This window comes from Microcebus murinus, chromosome 7 (genome assembly GCF_040939455.1).
Source record: "Microcebus murinus isolate Inina chromosome 7, M.murinus_Inina_mat1.0, whole genome shotgun sequence".
Taxonomy (NCBI): Eukaryota; Metazoa; Chordata; class Mammalia; order Primates; family Cheirogaleidae; genus Microcebus; species Microcebus murinus.
This window is the reverse complement of record NC_134110.1, coordinates 10,426,793-10,446,626: the sequence shown is the minus strand read 5'-3', so window position 1 is coordinate 10,446,626 and position 19,834 is coordinate 10,426,793. Positions and strand designations below refer to the sequence as shown.

At 49.8% G+C, this 19,834-nt stretch overlaps 1 protein-coding gene across 1 annotated transcript in view; it reads left to right on the top strand.

The window, feature by feature from the left end:
- The first annotated feature begins 7,232 nt into the window (after positions 1–7,232).
- Positions 7,233–19,834, top strand: part of FAM174B (family with sequence similarity 174 member B) — a 31,903-nt gene continuing 19,301 nt past the window's right edge. The window contains exon 1 of the mRNA XM_012748570.3: positions 7,233–7,573. Within this exon, the coding sequence (XP_012604024.2) occupies positions 7,233–7,573 (341 nt within the window). The remainder of the gene's footprint in view (positions 7,574–19,834) is intronic.

Genomic DNA, 19,834 nt, shown 5'->3' with positions numbered 1-19,834 from the left:
GCCACATCCCCATCCCCAGCAAACTGGGCTGGTTGGTCACCCTATGCCACAGGCAATAACCATTATGAGTGTGTTGTGTGTCCTTGAAGATATTTGCCAAGAGCAAGCTTGCATTTTAAAAATCATCTTAGGTAAAGAAATAAAGCTCTTTCTCATAAAAAACTAAGGTAGGATATTGGGGGAAAGGGGGAACCCATAATAAAATGGAGGCCCAAATGTGATCTTCTAACGTGATTGCTTTTTCCATCATTGTTTTCACAGTTGCAATTTCCAGCTCCAGAGTTGCTATCCCTCTGGGAAGGAAACGTCTCTGTAGGGCTTGGGAAAAAGAGTCCGGTAAACGTTAACAATCTGTGGCTCCATTTCTCCATTTCTCACGGCTGACCATAAACTCCATTATCCCTTTGCTTATAAGTTATGTTTGTGGAGTTAAAAAAAAGCATTTGTGTACTTGGAGGTTTGGATTTCATAAATACACTCATTTGCCAAGTTATCTTTTAGATTTCCCCGTGTGAGCTGGTTCGGGAAAGCCCCGTTTCAGAGAAAGCGGATTGGAAGGCCTTTTCCAGGCTAAAAATAGACCTAGAACGAGGTGTATTTTAGCTTCGGGACTTTCACAAACTGTCTGGCAAACTAGCACATTATTGTTTTATGAATAAGGCTCTGACGTTCTTTTTAAATGTTCTAGCTTCAGGCTATTTCACTTTTGTTGCAAAAAGGATGAATTATTTATAAAAAACGGGCATGAATATCATAAGATAATACCCTCATTTCTGGCGGGGAGTGAAATGAGCTGCAGCTGGTGCTGTGTCAGCTCCGTGGGTGAGGCGGCGAGAGCAAGGGAGGGACGAGGCTCCGGCCTTGGATCCTTCGAGGGGGCTGATTTTGGAGATGCAGCACGTTCTCCTCGGGGGAGGAGGACAGGAGGACCCTCACCACTCCTCTCCTCCCCCCACTCATCGCTCATTCTCTCTCTCGTCCTTCTTTTCTCTTCTCTCTTCTTCTTCCCCATTCCTTTCCTCCTTCTTTCCTTCCTTCCTTCCCATTCTTCCACCCTCCTTCTTTCTCTCTCTCTCTGGCAACCTTTAGAAAGCAGAGGATGGAGACTCTTTATAAACTCAAATGCAAGCAGAAGCTGGTTTCATGAAATTATCTGTGCACACGACTGGCCTCTGCCAGTCTCAGTTTCCGCATCTGTAACAGAAAGTGAGAACCGTGTTTTCTCCCTAGGGCTGATGTAAACTGCCTGGCGCTGAGCAAATGCTCCGTATGACAGTAGCTGGTTAGTAAAGGCTGCCTGCCCGGGAGCACCCCGGGGTGGCGAGCGTGTGGGCTGAGGCAGGACAGGAGATTGAAAAGCCCACGGGCTGCACTGTCTGAGAGTGGAGAGGACAGGTAAGGGGACTAGCCTGGGTTTAACACAATGGGAAATTTCTCAGACCTGGGCAAACTGTAGGGTTGGTCACCATCCTGAGTTAGGTTAGGATGACTTTTCCTTCTTTCATTCTTCCTCTTGTCTCAACTGATACTGATTGACAGTGCCAGGGCTCCGGCATGCAAGCAGTTACCCGCCTCCTCGAGGGGACACTAACTTACCTGGCACCCAGCTGGGGGAGGGGAGAGCCACATTGCATACCCTGCGCCAAGTCCACGTGACTTTCTCCACCCACCTGGCCATTTTGTGACATGTGACACAGTCTTGAAACAGGATGACTGGATGACTGCCATGCCGGGCATTCCCCTCCTCCCCTGCTGTCCCTCCAGCGGGGGTTGTTCCAAGCCCCCAGCAGGCCCAGGGGAAGTGGGAGGCACTTGTGCAAAGACTTAAGCCAAATGAGAGAAATCCAATCCCTTTTATCATATGGATGATAACAAATGCGTACAAAGAAGTCTATTTGAGAGTTGGATTTGACTGTGAGATCTCACTGGTATTTGAGGTGCGTGTTTTATACCAGTGCCCGCGGCCTCCTGCCGGAGGAGGTTTCATCAGTGTTCCAGAGAGTTCTCCCACTGTGTCAGCTCTGCTCTTCTAAGTGTACTTGCATGTTCCCAGCTCTGTGGGGGGGTTCCACAGGGGAGACGAAGCATTTCTAATGGAGGGGTGCCGCCGTTGTTGGACATGACGGTCCCATCCTTGACAAGTAGTGGGGCGTACCGAGCTCAGGGTCTGTCACCCAGTCCTCGGACCCCTCAGGACTTTTATCTCCTCACCTGTTGCCTGGGGAGGCTAATACGGAGCTAGAGGGTGGCTGTGAGGCCCCACAAGACAACGCACCTGAGGTGACACTAACACTCGGTGGGAGTACAACACACACGACTCCCGCCGCTGCAGCCGGCTTGTGACCAGGAGGCCACCCTTCTAATGTTGAAGCTGACACTGTGGGTGGTAGAGGGGAGAGATGGAAAGATCCCGGATGCCAGACTTCATGTACGTCTGCTCCATCAACCAAACCCGAACCTCCCTACCCGGGCACGCACTTCCTTTATGTGAGAGAAAAGATTTCCTTTTTTATTTAAGTCAGTTCAAGCTGAGTTTTCTGTATGGCAGAAAGTATCCTAACTCAGCGGTCCCGGGTCTTTTTGGCACCAGGGACAGCTTTCATGGAAGACACTTCTTCCACGGACTGGGGTGGGAGGGATGGTTTTGGGATGACTCGGTCACGTTACATTTACTGTGCAGTAGAACCTCTCTGATAACAATAATCTGTATTTGCAGCCGCTCCTCAGCACCAGCATCACCACCTCAGCCCCACCCAGATCATCAGGCAGTCGATTCTCAGAAGGCGCACAACCTAGGTCCCTCGCATGCGCAGTTTGCAGTAGGCTTCTCGCTCCTGTGAGAATCTAATGCTGTGCTGATCTAATAGGAGGCGGAGCTTATGCAGTGATGTAAGCGATGGGGAACAGTTGTAAATACAGAAGAAGCTTTGCTGGCCCCCCGCACCCCCAGCCACTCACCTCCTGCTGTGTGGACGGTCCCTTACAGGTCCGGAATTTTTTCCACTCTTAAGAAATCTTGAGGATCTCAAAGACCTTTTGTTTTGTGGGCTGTACATAATGATATTTACTGCATTAGGAATTAAAATGGAGAAGTCTTTAAAATATTTTTAAAATTTATTTAAAAACAAACATAATCAATACATTAATATGTTAACAACAATAAATTATTTTTTTGAAATAACTAATTTTACAAAACAAAAAAATTAGAAGCATGGCCGTGTTTAACATTTTTTGCTTATCTCTTTAATGTCTGGCTTAATAGAAAATAGTTGGATTCTTTATCTGCTTTTGCATTAAACCTGTTGCAATTTATTGTTTTGGTTGAAGAATATGAAGAAAATCCAGTCTCACTCAGATATATAGTCAGAAAAGGGAGGAAAATATTAATGGCTTTTTCAGATAATTATGGGCATTCTTTTTTGATACTACGCCAAAACTTGCAAGTAGTGTTTTCTTAAAGATTAGTTGCAGTGTGAAATATGAAACCATGGCAATTACTGTTTCATACTTTGTTCCATTAAAATATACTGGTCTATCTCATATTTGAGTGGATCTTTTACTCACAAATGATTTTATAACATTGTGCATTGGCCATGTGGAAAAATTTATGCAGATCTTCTAAATTTTGACATATTTCATTATATAAAAACCCCATACTTTTTAATATTACCACCAAGCTCATCAGAAAAGTTTTGAGGTAGGGGAAGCTGTCAAGCTCAAATATCCTAATTGACAAGTTTTCTTAAAAATTCTAATTTTTGCTTGAAGGTTTGAATTTTATTATCAGCGATAATAATGTCGGTTGGTATCCTTGAACTGATAGGCTCATTTTGTTCATTTTTAAGAAAACGCTTGCCAAAGACCAACTCTGAAGTTTGTCAGTCACTCTTTTGATTAAAAATGATGTTCCATTAAAAAAGGGGCTAGTTCAGTTTGCAACTCTAAAAATTGCACATGTGCTTCAAAGTGCAGCAGAAGTGATTTATTTATACTTCCCATTTCATCACATATAATATTTAAAGGGTCAAGATGTAATAATTTCACGGCTACCTCAAGGGCATTCTAAAGTGAAACTGATCTTTTTTTTCACATAGTGCACGGTGTGACAAATACAAATACTATCAGTATAGTTGGCCTCGATTCCTGCTGAGGCACTATTGGTTTTCCACACCATTGCTTTTGCACTATCAGTGCCAACATCAACACCGAGAAAAAAAAAATCATATTATCATTATGGAATTAGTTTTCACTTTGAAGATTCCCTGAAAGGGTCTCAGGGACCCCAGGGATCCACAGACCACACTGTTAGAATGGCTCTAGTTTACAGTTGATTCTAGAAGCAACCCAACATGCTTTCTTTCATAAACTCTCTCTTTCTGAAATCAACCAGAGTGGGTTTTGTTGCCTGTCACCAGTGTTCCATATTAAACACGTCCTTGTTTATGGTTAGTTGAATCAAAATGTTTAGGGAACTATAATTGAGGGCAATTTATAAGTAAGAAAATAATCAGAAAGAATGAAAGTTTCACTTTACTATAAAAGTTTTCATTTGTGCTTTTTACATTCTTGATGTTAAGTCAATGTTAAAGAATCAAACAAATCCACACGAGCCCATGAATTGTGGCAAGAGAGGGGGGAAAGAGCATTAACATTTTCATCTTTATTATGTATGCACCTGGTGACGTTATTGGGCTAGGCATTATTGTCCCTGTGTTAGATATTGAAAAACTGGTTCAGTAGTTAAGTCTTTGGCCAAGGCCACTCAGTGGTCAACTCTTTCATCCTGGCTGAGAGGCTCCAGAACCCAGGGCCTCTTTGCTCTATCACGCAGGAATTTCTGACAAGTACAACAGTACGAGGCTGTGATATCTGAGGTTTATGCCTTAGAGCAGCGGCCCCCAACCTTTTTGGCACCACGGACCAGCTTCATGGAAGGCAATTTTTCATGGACGTGGATGGGGATGGTTTCGGGATGATTCAGGTGCATTACATTTACTGTGCAGTCAAACTTCTCCGCTAACGATAATCTGTATCTGCAGCTGCTCCCCAGCACTAGCATCACCGCCTCAGCTCCCCCTCAGATCACTGGGCATTAGATTCTCATGGGGAGTGTGCAACCTAGATCCCTCACATGCGCAGTTTACAGTAGGGTTCTCACTCCTATGAGAATCTAATGTCACTGCTGAGCTGATAGGTGGCAGAGCTCAGGGAGTGATGCAAGTGAAGGAGAGTGGCTGTAAATACAGATGAAGCTTCCCTGGCTTGCTTGCTGCTCACTTCCTGCTGTGTGGTCCAGTTCCTAATAGGCCATAGACCGCTACCCGTCTGCAGCCCAGGGGCTGGGGACCACAGCCTTAGAAAACAGTGCTCTGAAATTATGGACAACATAAGGGGTTCTTTAAAAAATTTCTCTTATTTTTAATATATTTTATCATAATGATAACGATAATGCGACCCTCTACTAATGCAACATTTTTTAACATACCATAAGGAAGTATTTCAGACTTGGAAGGGACCTAAATCGCATGATCTATCCACACCTCTCATCACTGGAGGATGCTTACGTATTCCACATGCGTTTCAAAAAGTACTCCTGGGTGATGGCTTCTGATAACGTGATTGTTCATCTCCCCAAATCAAAATGCTTATACTGCATGTGGCAGGCGGTGTCTAAGATGGGCTCAAAGATAAGTTCCTCCCCTTGACTGTGGACAAGACCTGTGACTTGCTTCTAACCCACAGAATATGGCAAAGGTGAGGGAATGTCACTGCTGTGATTAGGTTTCATAAGACAGTGACTTCTATCTTGCTGGCAGACCCTATTGCCATCTTGGCTTGCACAGGTTGATGAAGCAAGTCTCTATGTTGCAAAGGCCCACATGGCAAGGAAGTGAGGGGGGCCTTGGGCCAGCACCCAGTGTGGACGCGGATCCTTTTTCAGTGGAGCTTTTAAAGAAGACCCCACCCCAGGCTAACACCTTGGTTGCACCCTTGTGAGAGACCCCAAAGCAAAGGACCCAGCTAACCTGTGCTTAGCTTCCTGACCCACAGACTACGAGACGACAATGTGTGTTGTTTTAAGCCACTAAGTTTTGGGGTAATTTGTTACACAGCAATAGACAACTAATACACTGTACTATTTTTATTTATTTCTCTAGCAAGACCAGAAATGGGCTGGTTAAGGTCATTGGTCCTTCTTACGTGTCTTTAGTTGTTTACCCACCAGTGGAGAGCTTCCTGCCAGGACCCATCCTTTTACCCAGGACTTCTGGGTAAAAGCAGAACCCAGAGGCCCTGGGGGCAGGTCCTCGTGCTCCCTGGGGGTCTGCACCCTCCCTCAATTCCCACCTCTGGTCTCCCACTACCAGGACCTCCATAATTGTCTTTCTCCACCAGAGCATCATTTAGCTTACAAAGCAGAGGCAGGAAGCCAATGACACCCTGGAGCCTGCAACTTCAGCCTGGCAGAGGGTGTTAATTACAATAACTGCCCTACACAACAAAGGTAGGAATGCAGAAGTCACATCCCAATCCAGGTCACAAGCAGAGGTGCAAAATGCCTAAAAAATCTGAAGCCATAAGATAAGAAACTCTTTTTGAGAGAAAGAAATTGGGGGTATGAATCTTATTATAGATAATGAAAAAAAAAAAGAAAAAAAAAAGAAATTGGGGGTAGATATTTAAATACATAACAATGCATAAGGCATCTGGCAATCACTTCGGAGGCTTGGGTTTTCCCATCTGTACAATGGGGCTTTACCTCCAGGTCCCACAGTCCTTGATTCTTAGTCGGACACAATCTGGGTTGCCGTGAGCTGGCTCTCTGGGTGCTACACCAACTACAAAATGAGGATAACACCAAACCTGTCTCCAAAGGGGGTTGTAGAATTAAATGAAACAAATAGAACGTGTTGAATGTGCCGCACAGCGCCTGCCCAAGAGTGATCCTGGCAGTTACCACTTGGCCCACGAGGTCCTAAGTCCCAGGGAATTGAGGCGGCGGGCGGGCGGAGCGCAGTCCGACCCGGGCCCGGTGGCCTGCCCCGCCCACGTGGGGCCGCGGGCCGTCGAATGACTCGGTGCAACGTGTTGGTGGCGGCGGCGCGGGCTCTTCCGGGCGCCGCAGCTTCCTGCCCAGCACCGCGCAGCCGCCTCCGCCGCAGGAGCCGCCGGGGCAGGCCTCTGCGCGGTGCGGACCGGCCCCGCCGCGCGCCCTCCCGCCCGCCCGCGCCATGCGTGCCGCGCCGCCGCCCGCGCCGCTCCTGCCGCTGCTGCTGCTCGCGCTCCTGGCCGCGCCCGCCGCCCGCGCCCGCAGAGCCCAGTCCGCCCCGGCGCCGCAGCCCGAGCCCGAGCGCGAGTCGCGGCCGCCACCCGGCCCGGGGCCCGGGAACTCCACCTGGACTGGGTCTCGGGCGGCGGGCAGCGGTGGCGGCAGCTCCAACAGCAGTGGCGACGCCTTGGTGACACGCATCTCCACCCTGCTCCGCGACCTGCCTACCCTGAAGGCGGCCGTGATCGTGGCGTGCGCCTTCAGCGCGCTCCTCATCGCCTGCTTGCTGCTGCGCGTCTTCAGGTGGGTGCCCCCGCCTCTGCCTTCCCCCGCCGGCCGGCCGAGCGCGGCATCGCCAGCCTGCTGTCACCACGCGCCCAACCCACCTGCGCGCACAGGTGCTCTGGGTGCGGGGCTCTGCTCCAGCCAGCCGTGCGCCGCGCTGTCCTGCCGGGGAGGGTGGCAGGGGCCCGGGGCGCGCTCGTCTGGTTTCTCTTGGTATACATCTTAGCATTTTTCTCCCTTTCTTTAACGATATATATCATAAATATTTGTTTGATTCCATTTGTTAACTCTGCTAATGCTTAACACTAACAATAGCGCTCTGAATTCCGACAATCTTACACCGAATTTATTTTTATAATCATTTCACAGATAAGGAAAACATTTTCAGAGAGGCAAGGTGGCTTGTCCAAGTAAACTCAGTGGTGGAGGTAGGATTTGAACCCAGCTCCACCTAACTATACTCTAGCTACCTCTTCTCCCCTCTTGCCTGCAGCTCCCTCACATTCCACCTACTTCTTTTCTTTTTCTGCTACTGGAAGAAGAAATTTCTAGCGTGGGGGCTGGGCGCCGCCCCCAGGAACGTCTGTTGGAGGCAGCTTTGCACTGGAGTTAGAGCTGGGCTGTAGGGTGCTGGGTGACTCTTGGTGGCCTCTGTGACTTTCTATTAGTGGGAGATGAAAACGGCTCTCCTAGATCCTGCCTGACTAAGCTACTCGGGTGAAAGTTTACAGAGGCATGGGGGATCTTGGAGAGGCTTTTTGTAGGTTGGTTGAGTTCAGGGAGAAAGCATGTGCGAAATTAGGAAGGATGTCCCAGGTCCCTGGAATGGTGAGGTGGACAGGGATACAGGGAATGCAAGGATGTTTTCCCCTAATGCCAGGGAAGTCCTGTTTTTGCAGGAAATGAACCTGTCACTCAGGCCCAGCAGCCTGGAAATCTGGGTATGTGCGTTGGCTGTTCCCTGCCGGTTCCCTCCACTTGCAAGTGTACACACTGTGCTTCGGTGTTTGCTCAGCTGTCGAAGGTTTAGGGCCAGGGACCTGCTCCTGGGTAGCATTTTTAGTGCAGGAGCAGAAACTAGACCTGGGAAAGGCAGGGTTGGGAGCTGTCTAGGGAGGCTTGCTGTTGGGCTGTGACTTTGGGTCTAGGTGTTTCCTTCTGGGTCTGTGGGATTAGATGCCAGCGGTCTGAGCAAATAGAGAAGGGGAGATGTGGCCCCGCCTTCACCTGACCATTCCTCCCAGCCTTGGCTCAGGGCACATTATTCCCTACTCTGCTGGTCTCTTTGAGTTCTCTGGGTTGAAATGCCCCCTTTTCACCCTACCCTTCCTACTGCCCTCGATCCTCTGCTTACAAACTGCAGTGGCTCCTGTGGCCACTACCTAGGCATGTCACTACCTAGGTGTGGCATTCGGGGTCTTTGCAAACTGGCCCGAGCCCACCTTGTAGCCATCAAGCAGCCCTTCTGGGTCCCCGTCTCGTCTCTGCTCCTTTCCTTTTGCTCCATGGTGCGGCTGTGTTTTCCTGCTTCTGATCCAATTCCTGTTCCACATGTTCCAAGACTTCAGGCAGCCACCAAGTCCCGGCTCCCATCCTCCTTCCTCTGCATGTTTTCCTCGACATTTGAATGAGGCCATCACTTCCCTTTCTGGCCTCCCCATCTCTAGCCTCGTGCGAACTTCAGTGTAACCCTTATGCGCCATGCTGGCTTGCTGTGTTGAGTGCCCAGCTCTCACGCTCAGCAGAGAGCCCTGGAGGGTGGGATGTCCAGGTCGTCCTCATGTCTCCATGCCCGTTGCGGGCCTGGCATTCAGCAGAGGTGCCATCGTCATTTACTGACTTCTTGATTGTTCAGCTGGAGTGAACGTTAATGCCTAGAACAGCTCTGAGCCTGGAGGTTTGAAACATTTAGCTCAAAATAGGCCGCGGAGCCCACAAGGCTGTGTACTTTCTAAGGAGGTATTTGAACTATTTTGCCAGTCTGCTCTTTATTACCCAGGAGTGGAGGAGAAAAGAAAGCAGCATGTGGCCAGATGTGAGGGTCTGAGCCTCGTGCTGGAGCAGGCGTGCCGGCACTCCGGCCTCGAAGGGTGGATCCTTGGTGGCTTGGGAGTGGAGTGTTGAAAGAAGGTGATGACTTCACAGGAGAAGCTCGTTGTGGACACAATCTGCCCCTTCCCAGAAAGGCACTCTTATTAGGGCGCATCTCCAGGTGGGCAGCTGCCACCCCGGGTTCTGACAGATGGGGCCTTGTGGCGTTTTACAGCCAGGAAGGGCCTCGATGGTACGCAGCCCTGTGCCGATGAGAAAGCTGCATCCCGGAGAGTGGAACAAGTCATCACTAGATTCTAGAACACTCTACAAGTCTGTGTGACCAAGGCAGGGCCAGCACCCCGTCTTGGCCACTCTGTGGTCTGGACTGTGGCCCTTCCTCCTTTCCACATTCCGTTGTAGGCTTGGTTCATCAGGATCACCGAACACCTGCCATGCTGGCCAGGTGTCCTCCTTCCTTGTTCCCTCTCCAGCTCCTCAGCGTGCAGGCACCGGTCCTGGCCATTCCACAACCCCAGTCTGCCGGAGACTGTCTTCCCTCTGCCCGTGTCCCCTTCCCCCAATGAAGCTTCCCCACCTGCCACTATTCCTGCCTGGGTGGCCTACCTACCTTGTGTCTCCTGAACTGCAGTGGCATCTTTTAGGCCAGGGATCCTGCCCCCAACCTCCTCCCTCTCCAGTCCATCCTCCCTCTTCTGCCAGAATGCTGGTCTCATCCTTCCTCTCCCTGTCCCTGCCAACCCCCCTACGTAAAGCTCCTAGTGTGCGGGCAAACCTGGCTCTTCACGGCCAGGGCCCGCCTCCCTCTCGAGCCCCCACCCTGGCTCTGCCCAGTGTCCCTCTCCTGAAGCTCCAGCCCAGGGGTTCTTCAGAGGTGCTGTGTGGCCTGGGCGTCTTGTCCCAGTCTGATCCTCTGCCTGCGGTGCCCCTGCTGCCAAGACTGCATGGCCAGCTCGTGGCCGCTGGACCTCTTGCTGCCGCCTTCTCTGAGCAGCCCCGCCAGCCAGGGCCCCGTGTGCTCCCGAAGCACACTCGAGCTTTGAGTTTCCTCCTCAGAGTCAAGTGTCGCTGAACTTCTCCTTCTGCCGTAACAGGCTGAGGGCTCCCTAGAGCAGGGCTAGGCATTAATCTTCTGTGTCTCTAACATCTAGTGTGGTTCCAGGCACAAGCTGGCATTTCACGAAGATATTTTTAGCAAAAGAATGTTGAAATCCCAAGTGTTTCACATTGCTGATGTCTCTTAAAATGTACCCTGGGACTGAAAGCTTGGCTGCTGCAGGATACCTGTGAGGGAGGAATTTGGGTAGTGGCCCTTCATTTTCTTAGCAAGGTAAATAAAAAAGAATGAGTGTGGAGTTCCAAGTATTAGTGCTTATTAAGCAGCAGTCCTAGCATATTTGTCTGTTTTCCCTGAAGGAGTCACCTTGCCAGACAACAGAAAAAATGTGGATCCGAGGAAACTGCAAAGAACATCGTGAAAAATATTTATGCATCTAATCAAGCAATTCCATTCCTAAGGTGTATACATTTTTCACTGCAATATACATTTTTTGCTTCCAATGTTAATAATTAGAAGAAGCAGCCAAAAGCGTGTACAATGATATTCAGAGAAGTTCTGTTTGACAGTGAAAGGGTTTGAATAACCTAAGTATCCAACAACTGGGCATTGGTTAAGTGAATTATGGTAATCCTTACAGGGGAATTCTGTGCAGCTACCAAAAATGGTGACATTGATATAATACTTGCTATCTACCGTTGAGTGAAACAGGTTACAAGACAGCATGTGTAGTATAAGCTCATATAAATTATAAATATGTATATATAAATGTACAAGCAAATGTATGTGTATGTGTACGTATATGAATGTGAGTGATTCTTATTTATTACTGTCTTTTTTATCATTTTTCTGATGATTGTTTGTGGAAGTGATTCTTTATAATTTATTATTCATGATATGTTTTTCCATTGTCAGAATTCCTTTATAATCCAGTGATATGCTTTCACGATTTCTCTCCCTGTGTGTACACTCAGCTCCTTGCTGCACCCTTGGATATGTCTTTCTGAGGACCAGCCTAACAGTGTCTGGGGTGTACTCCCAGGAGTGGGATTTCTGGGTCCCGGGGTGCTCATACTTGATTTCCTTGAGTAGGTACCAGTGCAGGCTCCCACCCGTAGGGCCTGAGGGGTCTCAGATCCTCACATCGTAGCCAACACTTAGTATTATCTGACTTTCTCATGCTTTCCAATCAGATGGGCATAATCCGGCATCTCTTTGCTTTGTTTTGTGTTTCTTCATTTTCTACTGAGGTTGAACAGCTGTCCCTTCCTATACTTCTTAATCAACCTGGTCTTCCATCTGCAGAATCATTTCCACCTCTTTCATGTATTTTATCATTAAGGAAAACCATTTTCAGGCAAAATGGGAAGGAGGGAAAGGTGGATTGGAGACAGAGCGCCCTCTGGTAGGTGCCCTCACATGGGCACCCCGGGGTGGCCCCCGGGGTCTGCTGCTTGCAGGTTTGCGAGTGAGCGCTGGAAGGGAATCGACAAGGAGGCTGTGTCTAGGAAGTAGAAAACTGCAGACTACTGATTTTTTGATACTGGGATTTTGGTAGGATTCAGGGATAACATACATAAGCCAGTGACTGCAGGTGTCAGTACCTTTTGCCTCACGTTTTCACTTAGGACCCTTACTCTTTTAGTTCTTGGGGGCATGTGACTTGACTTTGCTGTGTCTTATGAATAGGGTGGGGGCAAGTCAGGAAAACTCCACCACCGGGGAACCACGGTGTTCCTTTCCTCCTGGGGCTCCCTCCCCAGTCTTGGCCAGTCTCCCAGCTCTGCGAGGACGGACAAACGCAGGCCCCACCTCCCCCAGGTCTCTGCTGGCTGCGTGCCCAGCCACCTCTTATCAGCATCTCTTCTGTAAAGTCTTCTTGTCTGAAAGGAGGGTTTGTTTTGGTGCCTCCCAGGGGAAGGGGGAGATGAATCCCGGGCGATGTGACGTTGCCCAGCTGTCGGTGGGAAAGGTGCACACCACCTGTCCTGAGGACGGAGGAACTGGCAGAAGCTCAGCTGATTTTACTAAGCCTGGTCTTTGAAAAGGAACTAAAAGTTTCCTGCTTACCTTGGATTTCCCGAATTTTCTGTCGTGTATTTACATTTGTAGTAAGAAAAGTTATTTAAAAGAAAAATGTAAAAGCTTAATAGCTTTTAGCATTTAGGGAAAGTTAGCATCTCAGCTGTTTTTAGTCATTGCTCAGTAGTCCATAAATATTCTTTTTATAAATTGGAGTTTTGGGTGGAGCCATGGTGAGAAGGTCCAGCCCCTTTTTATGACTTTGAAAGGTAGTGTGGGACCTGTTTAGCATCAAGTAGGTCATTTCTGATTGTCTGGCCAAGGCTTTGAATTGAGGGAAAAAACCATGGAAGCAGCACATACGCTCTTCTTTCATGTTCAATTTTATAGGCCATGGTGAAGAAGTGTTAAAGCTGATACAGCAAATATCCAGACTTTTTAAAAAAGAGAGTAGAGAGCATGCCCTTGATTCAATTCCACGAAACATCATGGTGCATGAAAAGAATACGGTCCCTCAAATGGCTCTTCCCTGAGGAGGATTTTGCCCCTGACATCTGGACATGTCTGGAGACATTTCTGGTTGTCGGGACTGGGGGGTGGGGGTGGGGGGAGAACGCTACTGGCATCTCGTGGGTAGAGGCCAGGAGGCTGCTGAACATCCTATGATGCACAGAACACCTTCCCCCGCCTACCGAATTATCCAGCGCCAAATGTCAAGGGTGCCAGGGTTGAGAAACCCTGAGAACCTTGGCTTTGAGGCCTGCGGGTTGTCTGATGTGAGCAGTTTCCTGGACCTTTCTGGGCATCTGTTTCCCATCATTAACTACAGTCCACGCCTCCAAGGGCTGTTGGGATGTTCAGAATGAGATTGTGTCAACCAAGTCCCCGGCTCCCCTTTTAAGCAGCCAAGTGTCCTATTGTCTTGAAAAAATATGATCCTGAAAACAGATGCAATTTACACCCAACCTTTTGGTCTTGCTTCTGCCCGTAAATGAGGATGCAGCCATATGGCCAAAATAATCAGGCAGGTGCATGTGCTTCTGAGCCTCTTTCAAATGAAATTGCCGACTGTTTTTAGCCCAAGCGAGCCCACTCAGTTCCTTGATGAAGGAGGTGCCTCATGACAGGCACCTGCCACTGATTCCTTCTATCAAATTGGAAAGGGAGGAAAATCCCTGTTTAATTTAACCCTGAGTCCTCTGGGTTATATGACATCGCCCATAGACTCTGATGCCCATGCACCCTTTGTGTTTGGGGGTGTTCGCAAATGCAGGTCCTTCTTGAGACTCCAGGCACATCTAGGGGCAAGTGGTGGGGTTGGGGGGACTCCAGTGTCAGGGTCTGCAGAGCATCCTGTAGGGACAGGGTCGGGGAGGGAAACCATCCCGCATTTAAGCAGACAAGTCCCCATGGGTTGTGTTGGGAACTTTAGTTTTAGGGCTGATATTTTGGGTGTAACCATTTGCAAAGGGAAGTTCTGGGACCATGAATTTAGGATTATGTTGTAATGGTTTCATTTTATTTTATTTTTGAGACAGAGTCTCACTCTGTTGTCCAGGCTAGAGTGGGTGCCGTGGTGGCGTCAGCCTAGCTTACAGCAACCTCAAACTCCTGGACTCAGGCAATCCTGTTGCCTCAGCCTCCTGAGTAGCTGGGACTACAGGCATGCGCCACCATGCCCGGCTAATTTTTTCTATATATATTAGTTGGCCAATTAATTTCTTTCTATTTATAGTAGAGACGGGGGTCTCACTCTTGCTCAGGCTGGTTTCGAACTCCTGACCTCGAGCAATCCGCCTGCCTCGGCCTCCCAGAGTGCTGGGATTACAGGCGTGAGCCACCGTGCCCGGCCGTATGGTTTCATTTAAAAAAATCTATACTTAATGTAAGGGTGATGTGCCAGGAATCCAGTCTTGATACTTATTTTCCTGGAGGTGCAGGGAGGAGGAAAACCATTCCCATTGTCAGGTGACGTGTGGGGGACAGGGGGAGGGCTCTTCCAGACTCTGGAGGTCACAGTGCCCTGTAGCCTCTCAGGTGTGGACTTTCTTTGCAGTTGGAGCTCCTCTGATTTACCTCCCCTGACTCCTTGTACAAATGGGGAAACTGAGGCCCAGAAGTGGGGAGGGTTTCTTAAGGCCACTCAGTGAGTTTGTAGACAAAGTAGGACGTAAGTCCAGGTGTTTGGATGCCAAGTTTCACATTTTCTGGGCCTCCCAGATGTGGTAGGCTGAGCTTTGGTGCCATCCAGCTGGGTCTACTCAATGCCTAGCCCAGCACCCAGGAGGAAATATGGCTGAGTAGGTAGAGTGTTTTTCCCATTGTGCTTAATGAACACCGACTGTGAACATAGGGGGCACATCAGAGGCCAAAGAGCATCCAGGTCAATCTGGGAGGTAGGAGAACACCCTTGAATGAGACTGCTGGGCAGATAAGAAGCTGTCTAGTCCAGTAGAGGAGCCATGCGTTCAAAGCAACGCTTCATGGACTGAGAAAGGACCGGCACAGTGGCTTTGGCTGGGGACACAGTAATCCAGGAAGGTATCGTATGGGAGGAGGAACATTAGGATTTGGCCGGATGGGAGGAAGAAGAGGTTCTTCCAGGGCTGGATGGGTGAAGCAGGTTTTGCTGTGGGTAGTGTTTGTGAGAATGACCACTTGGAAATTGTGATGATGATAACAACAATAGCAACTGATATTTATTAGTCCCTTACGGTGTACCAGGCTCTGTGATAAGCATTTTATGTTTCCTTACTCCTATGAGCAGCACACTGTTGGGGTCCCCATTTTGCAGATGGGCAAACCAAGGCACAGAGCAGTGTCTTGCTGGAAGCAGTGGTGCTGGGGAAGGGGAGGAGTCTGACTCACTCTCCCCCAGGATTTTGGAAGGCAGCCATTCCAGCTGGAGGATTTTGGGATTTGTAGTCAAAGGTGCGAATGGAGGATTTGAATACGGGAGTGACTTTAGAAATACTGGTCCCTATTCAGTCTTACTCCATAGTTGCTGAGTGAATGGACGAATAGTGACATGGCTGGAATAGGGGGCCGAGGATGGCTGGGAGGCCTGCAGGCCTGAGGGGATCAAGAGGAGGAGGAAGAGGAAAGTGCCACGAAATGCCCTAAAGGGCCCGGAGAAGGGGGTGTGGTGAAGGGGCTGGCCAGGCAGGGCAGGGGAGAAGCCTTGGTGAGGAAGAGGAGGAGGCACAGGTGAAACTGGCACATGGCAAGGCCAGCCATGCATGCAGCTGACATCCGTGCTCGGGTAGAAGGTTGGAAGCGTCTGCCTAGAAGTATTGGTCCCCAAAGTAGGGGGTAGCAAGGACTGACATTCCCACACCTCCCTTACCACGTGGCAGGGATAAGTGAACGCTGCAAGGGCCACTTATGGCACGTGTCCCAAAGCACTGTGACCTCAGAATTTCCAGACTGTGGGCTGGTTCCCTGGGTCCCCCAAAGAGTCCCTCTTGGTCATCTTGCTGCTGCCCTTGATCCCACGGAGCTGCCTTGTTTGCTTTAAACCTCACTTTACACCCTCCCCTGCCACCTCATAAGAAAACCAAGCGGACCCAACCCTTTGCAAACACACGAGAGCTGGAGGAACAGGTCTTGGGGCATTTGCTGTTGCTGTTTTTCACGTGGCTCTTCCCACAGGTCAAACCTGGGCTGTGCTGATTGTATCTTGGCAGAATGAGAGCTGAATCTATCACTCAGGGACTGGGAAAGGGAAAGAGGGTGAGGAGGAGATGGAGGCGGAACACAGCGGTGTTGTGAAGAAAAATCCTAAGACTTGTCACTGAGCTCTGTGGGGCTTTCTGAAGCATAAGGCCCGTCCTGTGCATTGGTGCCAGTGTTGGGGCGTCAACAGCAGCAGCCAAGGAGGTGGTGGCCAGGAGGGGAGGGGAAGGGGAGCAGTGAGGCTGTATAAATGACGGCAACACTTCTTCTTCTTCTTCTTTTTTTTTTTTTTTTGAGACAGAGTCTCACTTTGTTGCCCAGGCTAGAGTGAGTGCCGTGGCGTCAGCCTCGCTCACAGCAACCTCAATCTCCTGGACTCAGGCAGTCCTCCTGTCTCAGCCTCCCAAGTAGCTGGGACTACAGGCATGCGCCACCATGCCCGGCTAATTTTTCCTATATATATTAGTTGGCCAATTAATTTCTTTCTATTTATAATAGAGACGGGGTCTCGCTCTTGCTCAGGCTGGTTTTGAACTCCTGACCTCGAGCGATCCGCCCGCCTCGGCCTCCCAGAGTGCTGGGATTACAGGCATGAGCCACCGTGCCTAGCCAACACTTCTTAATCGTAGTCGCACTGCTGGTGCACAGGGACAAGAAAGCCCTGGGTCGAACGTGTGTATCGTTACATCTCTCTCTCGGAGCTCATGGTTTTCAGCTGAGTTATTTTTTTTTTTTTTTTGAGACAGAGTCTCACTTTGTTGCCCAGGCTAGAGTGAGTGCCGTGGCGTCAGCCTAGCTCACAGCAACCTCAAACTCCTGGGCTCAAGCGATCCTTCTGCCTCAGCCTCCCGAGTAGCTGGGACTACAGGCATGCACCACCACGCCCGGCTAATTTTTTTGTATATATATTAGTTGGCCAATTAATTTGTTTCTATTTATAGTAGAGACGGGGTCTCGCTCTTGCTCAGGTTGGTTTCGAACTCCTGAACTCAAAGGATCCGCCCGCCTCGGCCTCCCAGAGTGCTAGGATTACAGGCGTGAGCCACCGCGCCCGGCCTCAGCTGAGTTATTAACTGTCACTCATGCCTGGTGCTCATGCCCTCATAAGCTATGGCCAGGGCACTAGGTCACAGATTGCATGCTCATGGCCCCGGGGCCAAAAAGTCTGGCTCACAGACATGTTTTTGGTTTGTTTGTTTTGTTTTTGTTTTGTTTTTATTTCTGTTTTATCTGCACAGTATTTTTAAAAACTAAGATGGTTGGGAGTATTTAAAAATTGGGAGTCTTTGCATAAAAATCCAGATCTGCTTTTCTTGACAGACGGGGGTTCCTAGGAGTGCAGGGCTTCTGTTCCACGGGACAGACATGGGCAGCTGCCGCCCCATCTAGGCTGGGCAGGGCTCCGCTCTTTGTGCCTCTTTGGCTTGAAGACAGAGCGTTGTCCACCATTTGTCATCGTCATTTGTTGCCATGTTTCTGCCGGGCAGTCCCGCTGGACTGGTTTTCCGCGTCTGCAGCAAAGGGCCCTGGGGTGTTCGAGCTATTGACCAGATGCGTTGAGTCTTTGTGCTTGACGGGGCACTGGGTGCTGGAACAGAGGGGCTGGGTGTGGTGGGGAGGGTGCCCCAGGACAGGGGTGGGGCGTGGGCACATCTGGAGGGCCCCCCAACACCTGTGTTCTGAGAGGGCTCGGCCGGAGCCCGTGTTGGGGCTGGGCTGCTGGAGATCTCGAAGCTCGTGCTGCACCAGAGGAAAGTACTTTTTTCTATCTCGTGTGACTTAGTGTGTGTCTGAGGTTGCCCATCTGCAGTGGAGCACGATGGCATTCATATACGGCACGGGCGTTTGCCTCTCCCAGGGGCTCGGTGACACTGTCAGAGGGAAGGTGTCGGGTGGAGCTCAGGGGGCTTTGCACAGGCAGGAAGGGAGGGCAGGCTGGGACTCAGGACTGGTGCTGCGGTGGCAGGCCCGGGTGGCTTTGCCCTCGAGACCCCTGCTAGCCCATTGATTTTCTGGGGGACTCGGGCACCGGCCGCCCTATGGGGTGGGGCAGAGGCCAGAGCTGGAAAGGGGGTTCTGGAGTCACGTTTTCCCTTTCTTCCAGTTCAGCTGGTTTTCCAGGGGAGGCTCTGCTATGACTGTGTTCTGAGGAGGAGGTGCAGAGTAGAGCCCAGAGGTTATAAGTGACACAGGCCTGTGTCCTCAGAGTGTCAGGGGCAACTGCACCTGCACAGTGTTCCCTGTCTACACTGCAGGCACCTGCCTGCTCCAGGTACCACTCCCCTCACCCCACATTCCATTTTCATTTTCTTTGCGAATTCTTCTAAGTGTCGGAAGTCACATGTGCTGCGCTGTTGTGACAAGTCGTGTGGCTTCAGCAGAACGCTGGCCCTTGAGCTGCGGAACTGTGTCAGGGGGCTCAGAGATGGGAACGGCGGGGGTGGAGGACGGGTGTCAGTTGCTGCGTTTGGGTTCTGAAGTCACCAGGTGAGCCTTGCAAAGCCACACGGAGGCGGTGAGTGACAGGTGGGCTCTGGGAGAGGGACTGTAGCCTGGCGCAGACTGAGTCCCTTTCAAATTTTATTTCAGTCACTTACTTTGAATTTTATTTATTTACTTGGCTTAAAAATAGGTCCCATATATGTTTTTTCCACATGGTTCAAAATTCACAAGAAATAAAAGAGGAGGATATAGCCACCCAGTTTCCTTCACTGCATGCTCTCAATTTCTTGTGGAGCTTTCCAGAGAGATTTTATAAATATAGAAACAAATGTAATACATATATATACACACACACACACAGTCACATACATCGCTCCTATTTTATATAACAGCTTTGGTGAGATATAATTCACATTCCACACAATTCAGCCACCTAAAGCGTCCAACTCAGTGGCTTTTAGTATATGCCGGAGTTGTGCGCTGCGCCCCTCCGTGAAATGTGGAATCAGCTTGTTTAGACCCCCAAGAAAAATCAGTCAGTATTTCATTGGATGTCATTGAAATTGTAGGTTAATTTCGGTGGCTTGATATCTTTATGAGACCGAAACCTTCTGGTCTGGAGCGCAGGGTACCCTTGTTTTGTCGACACACTTCTTCTGGTTGCCTTTGGGCGTCGCAGGCGCTGGCCGGCCACCCAGAGAACTTGCGGTTGCCCTTCCAGCCGCCTGAGCGGTTATCTTTTGAGTGCCCATTCCTAGGGTTTGGGGACAGCCAGGTGTCCGAGGTGAGTCTCCTGCCCTCTTGTTGGAGTGGGAAGAGCTGGGATTTTGGAGTGTGGTAGACCTGGACGTGAGTCCTGCTTACCGGGGAATGCCACTCAGCGCCTTGTGGCCTTGGTTTCCTTAACTTGGTGATAGGACCTCCTCCTTGCCTCACTGGCTGGAGGCTGTGATGAGGTTGCATGCGTGTCACCTGGCACTAAGGCTGCCCTGTCATGGTGGCTGCTGTGACTGTCACCCCAGGGGAGGGAG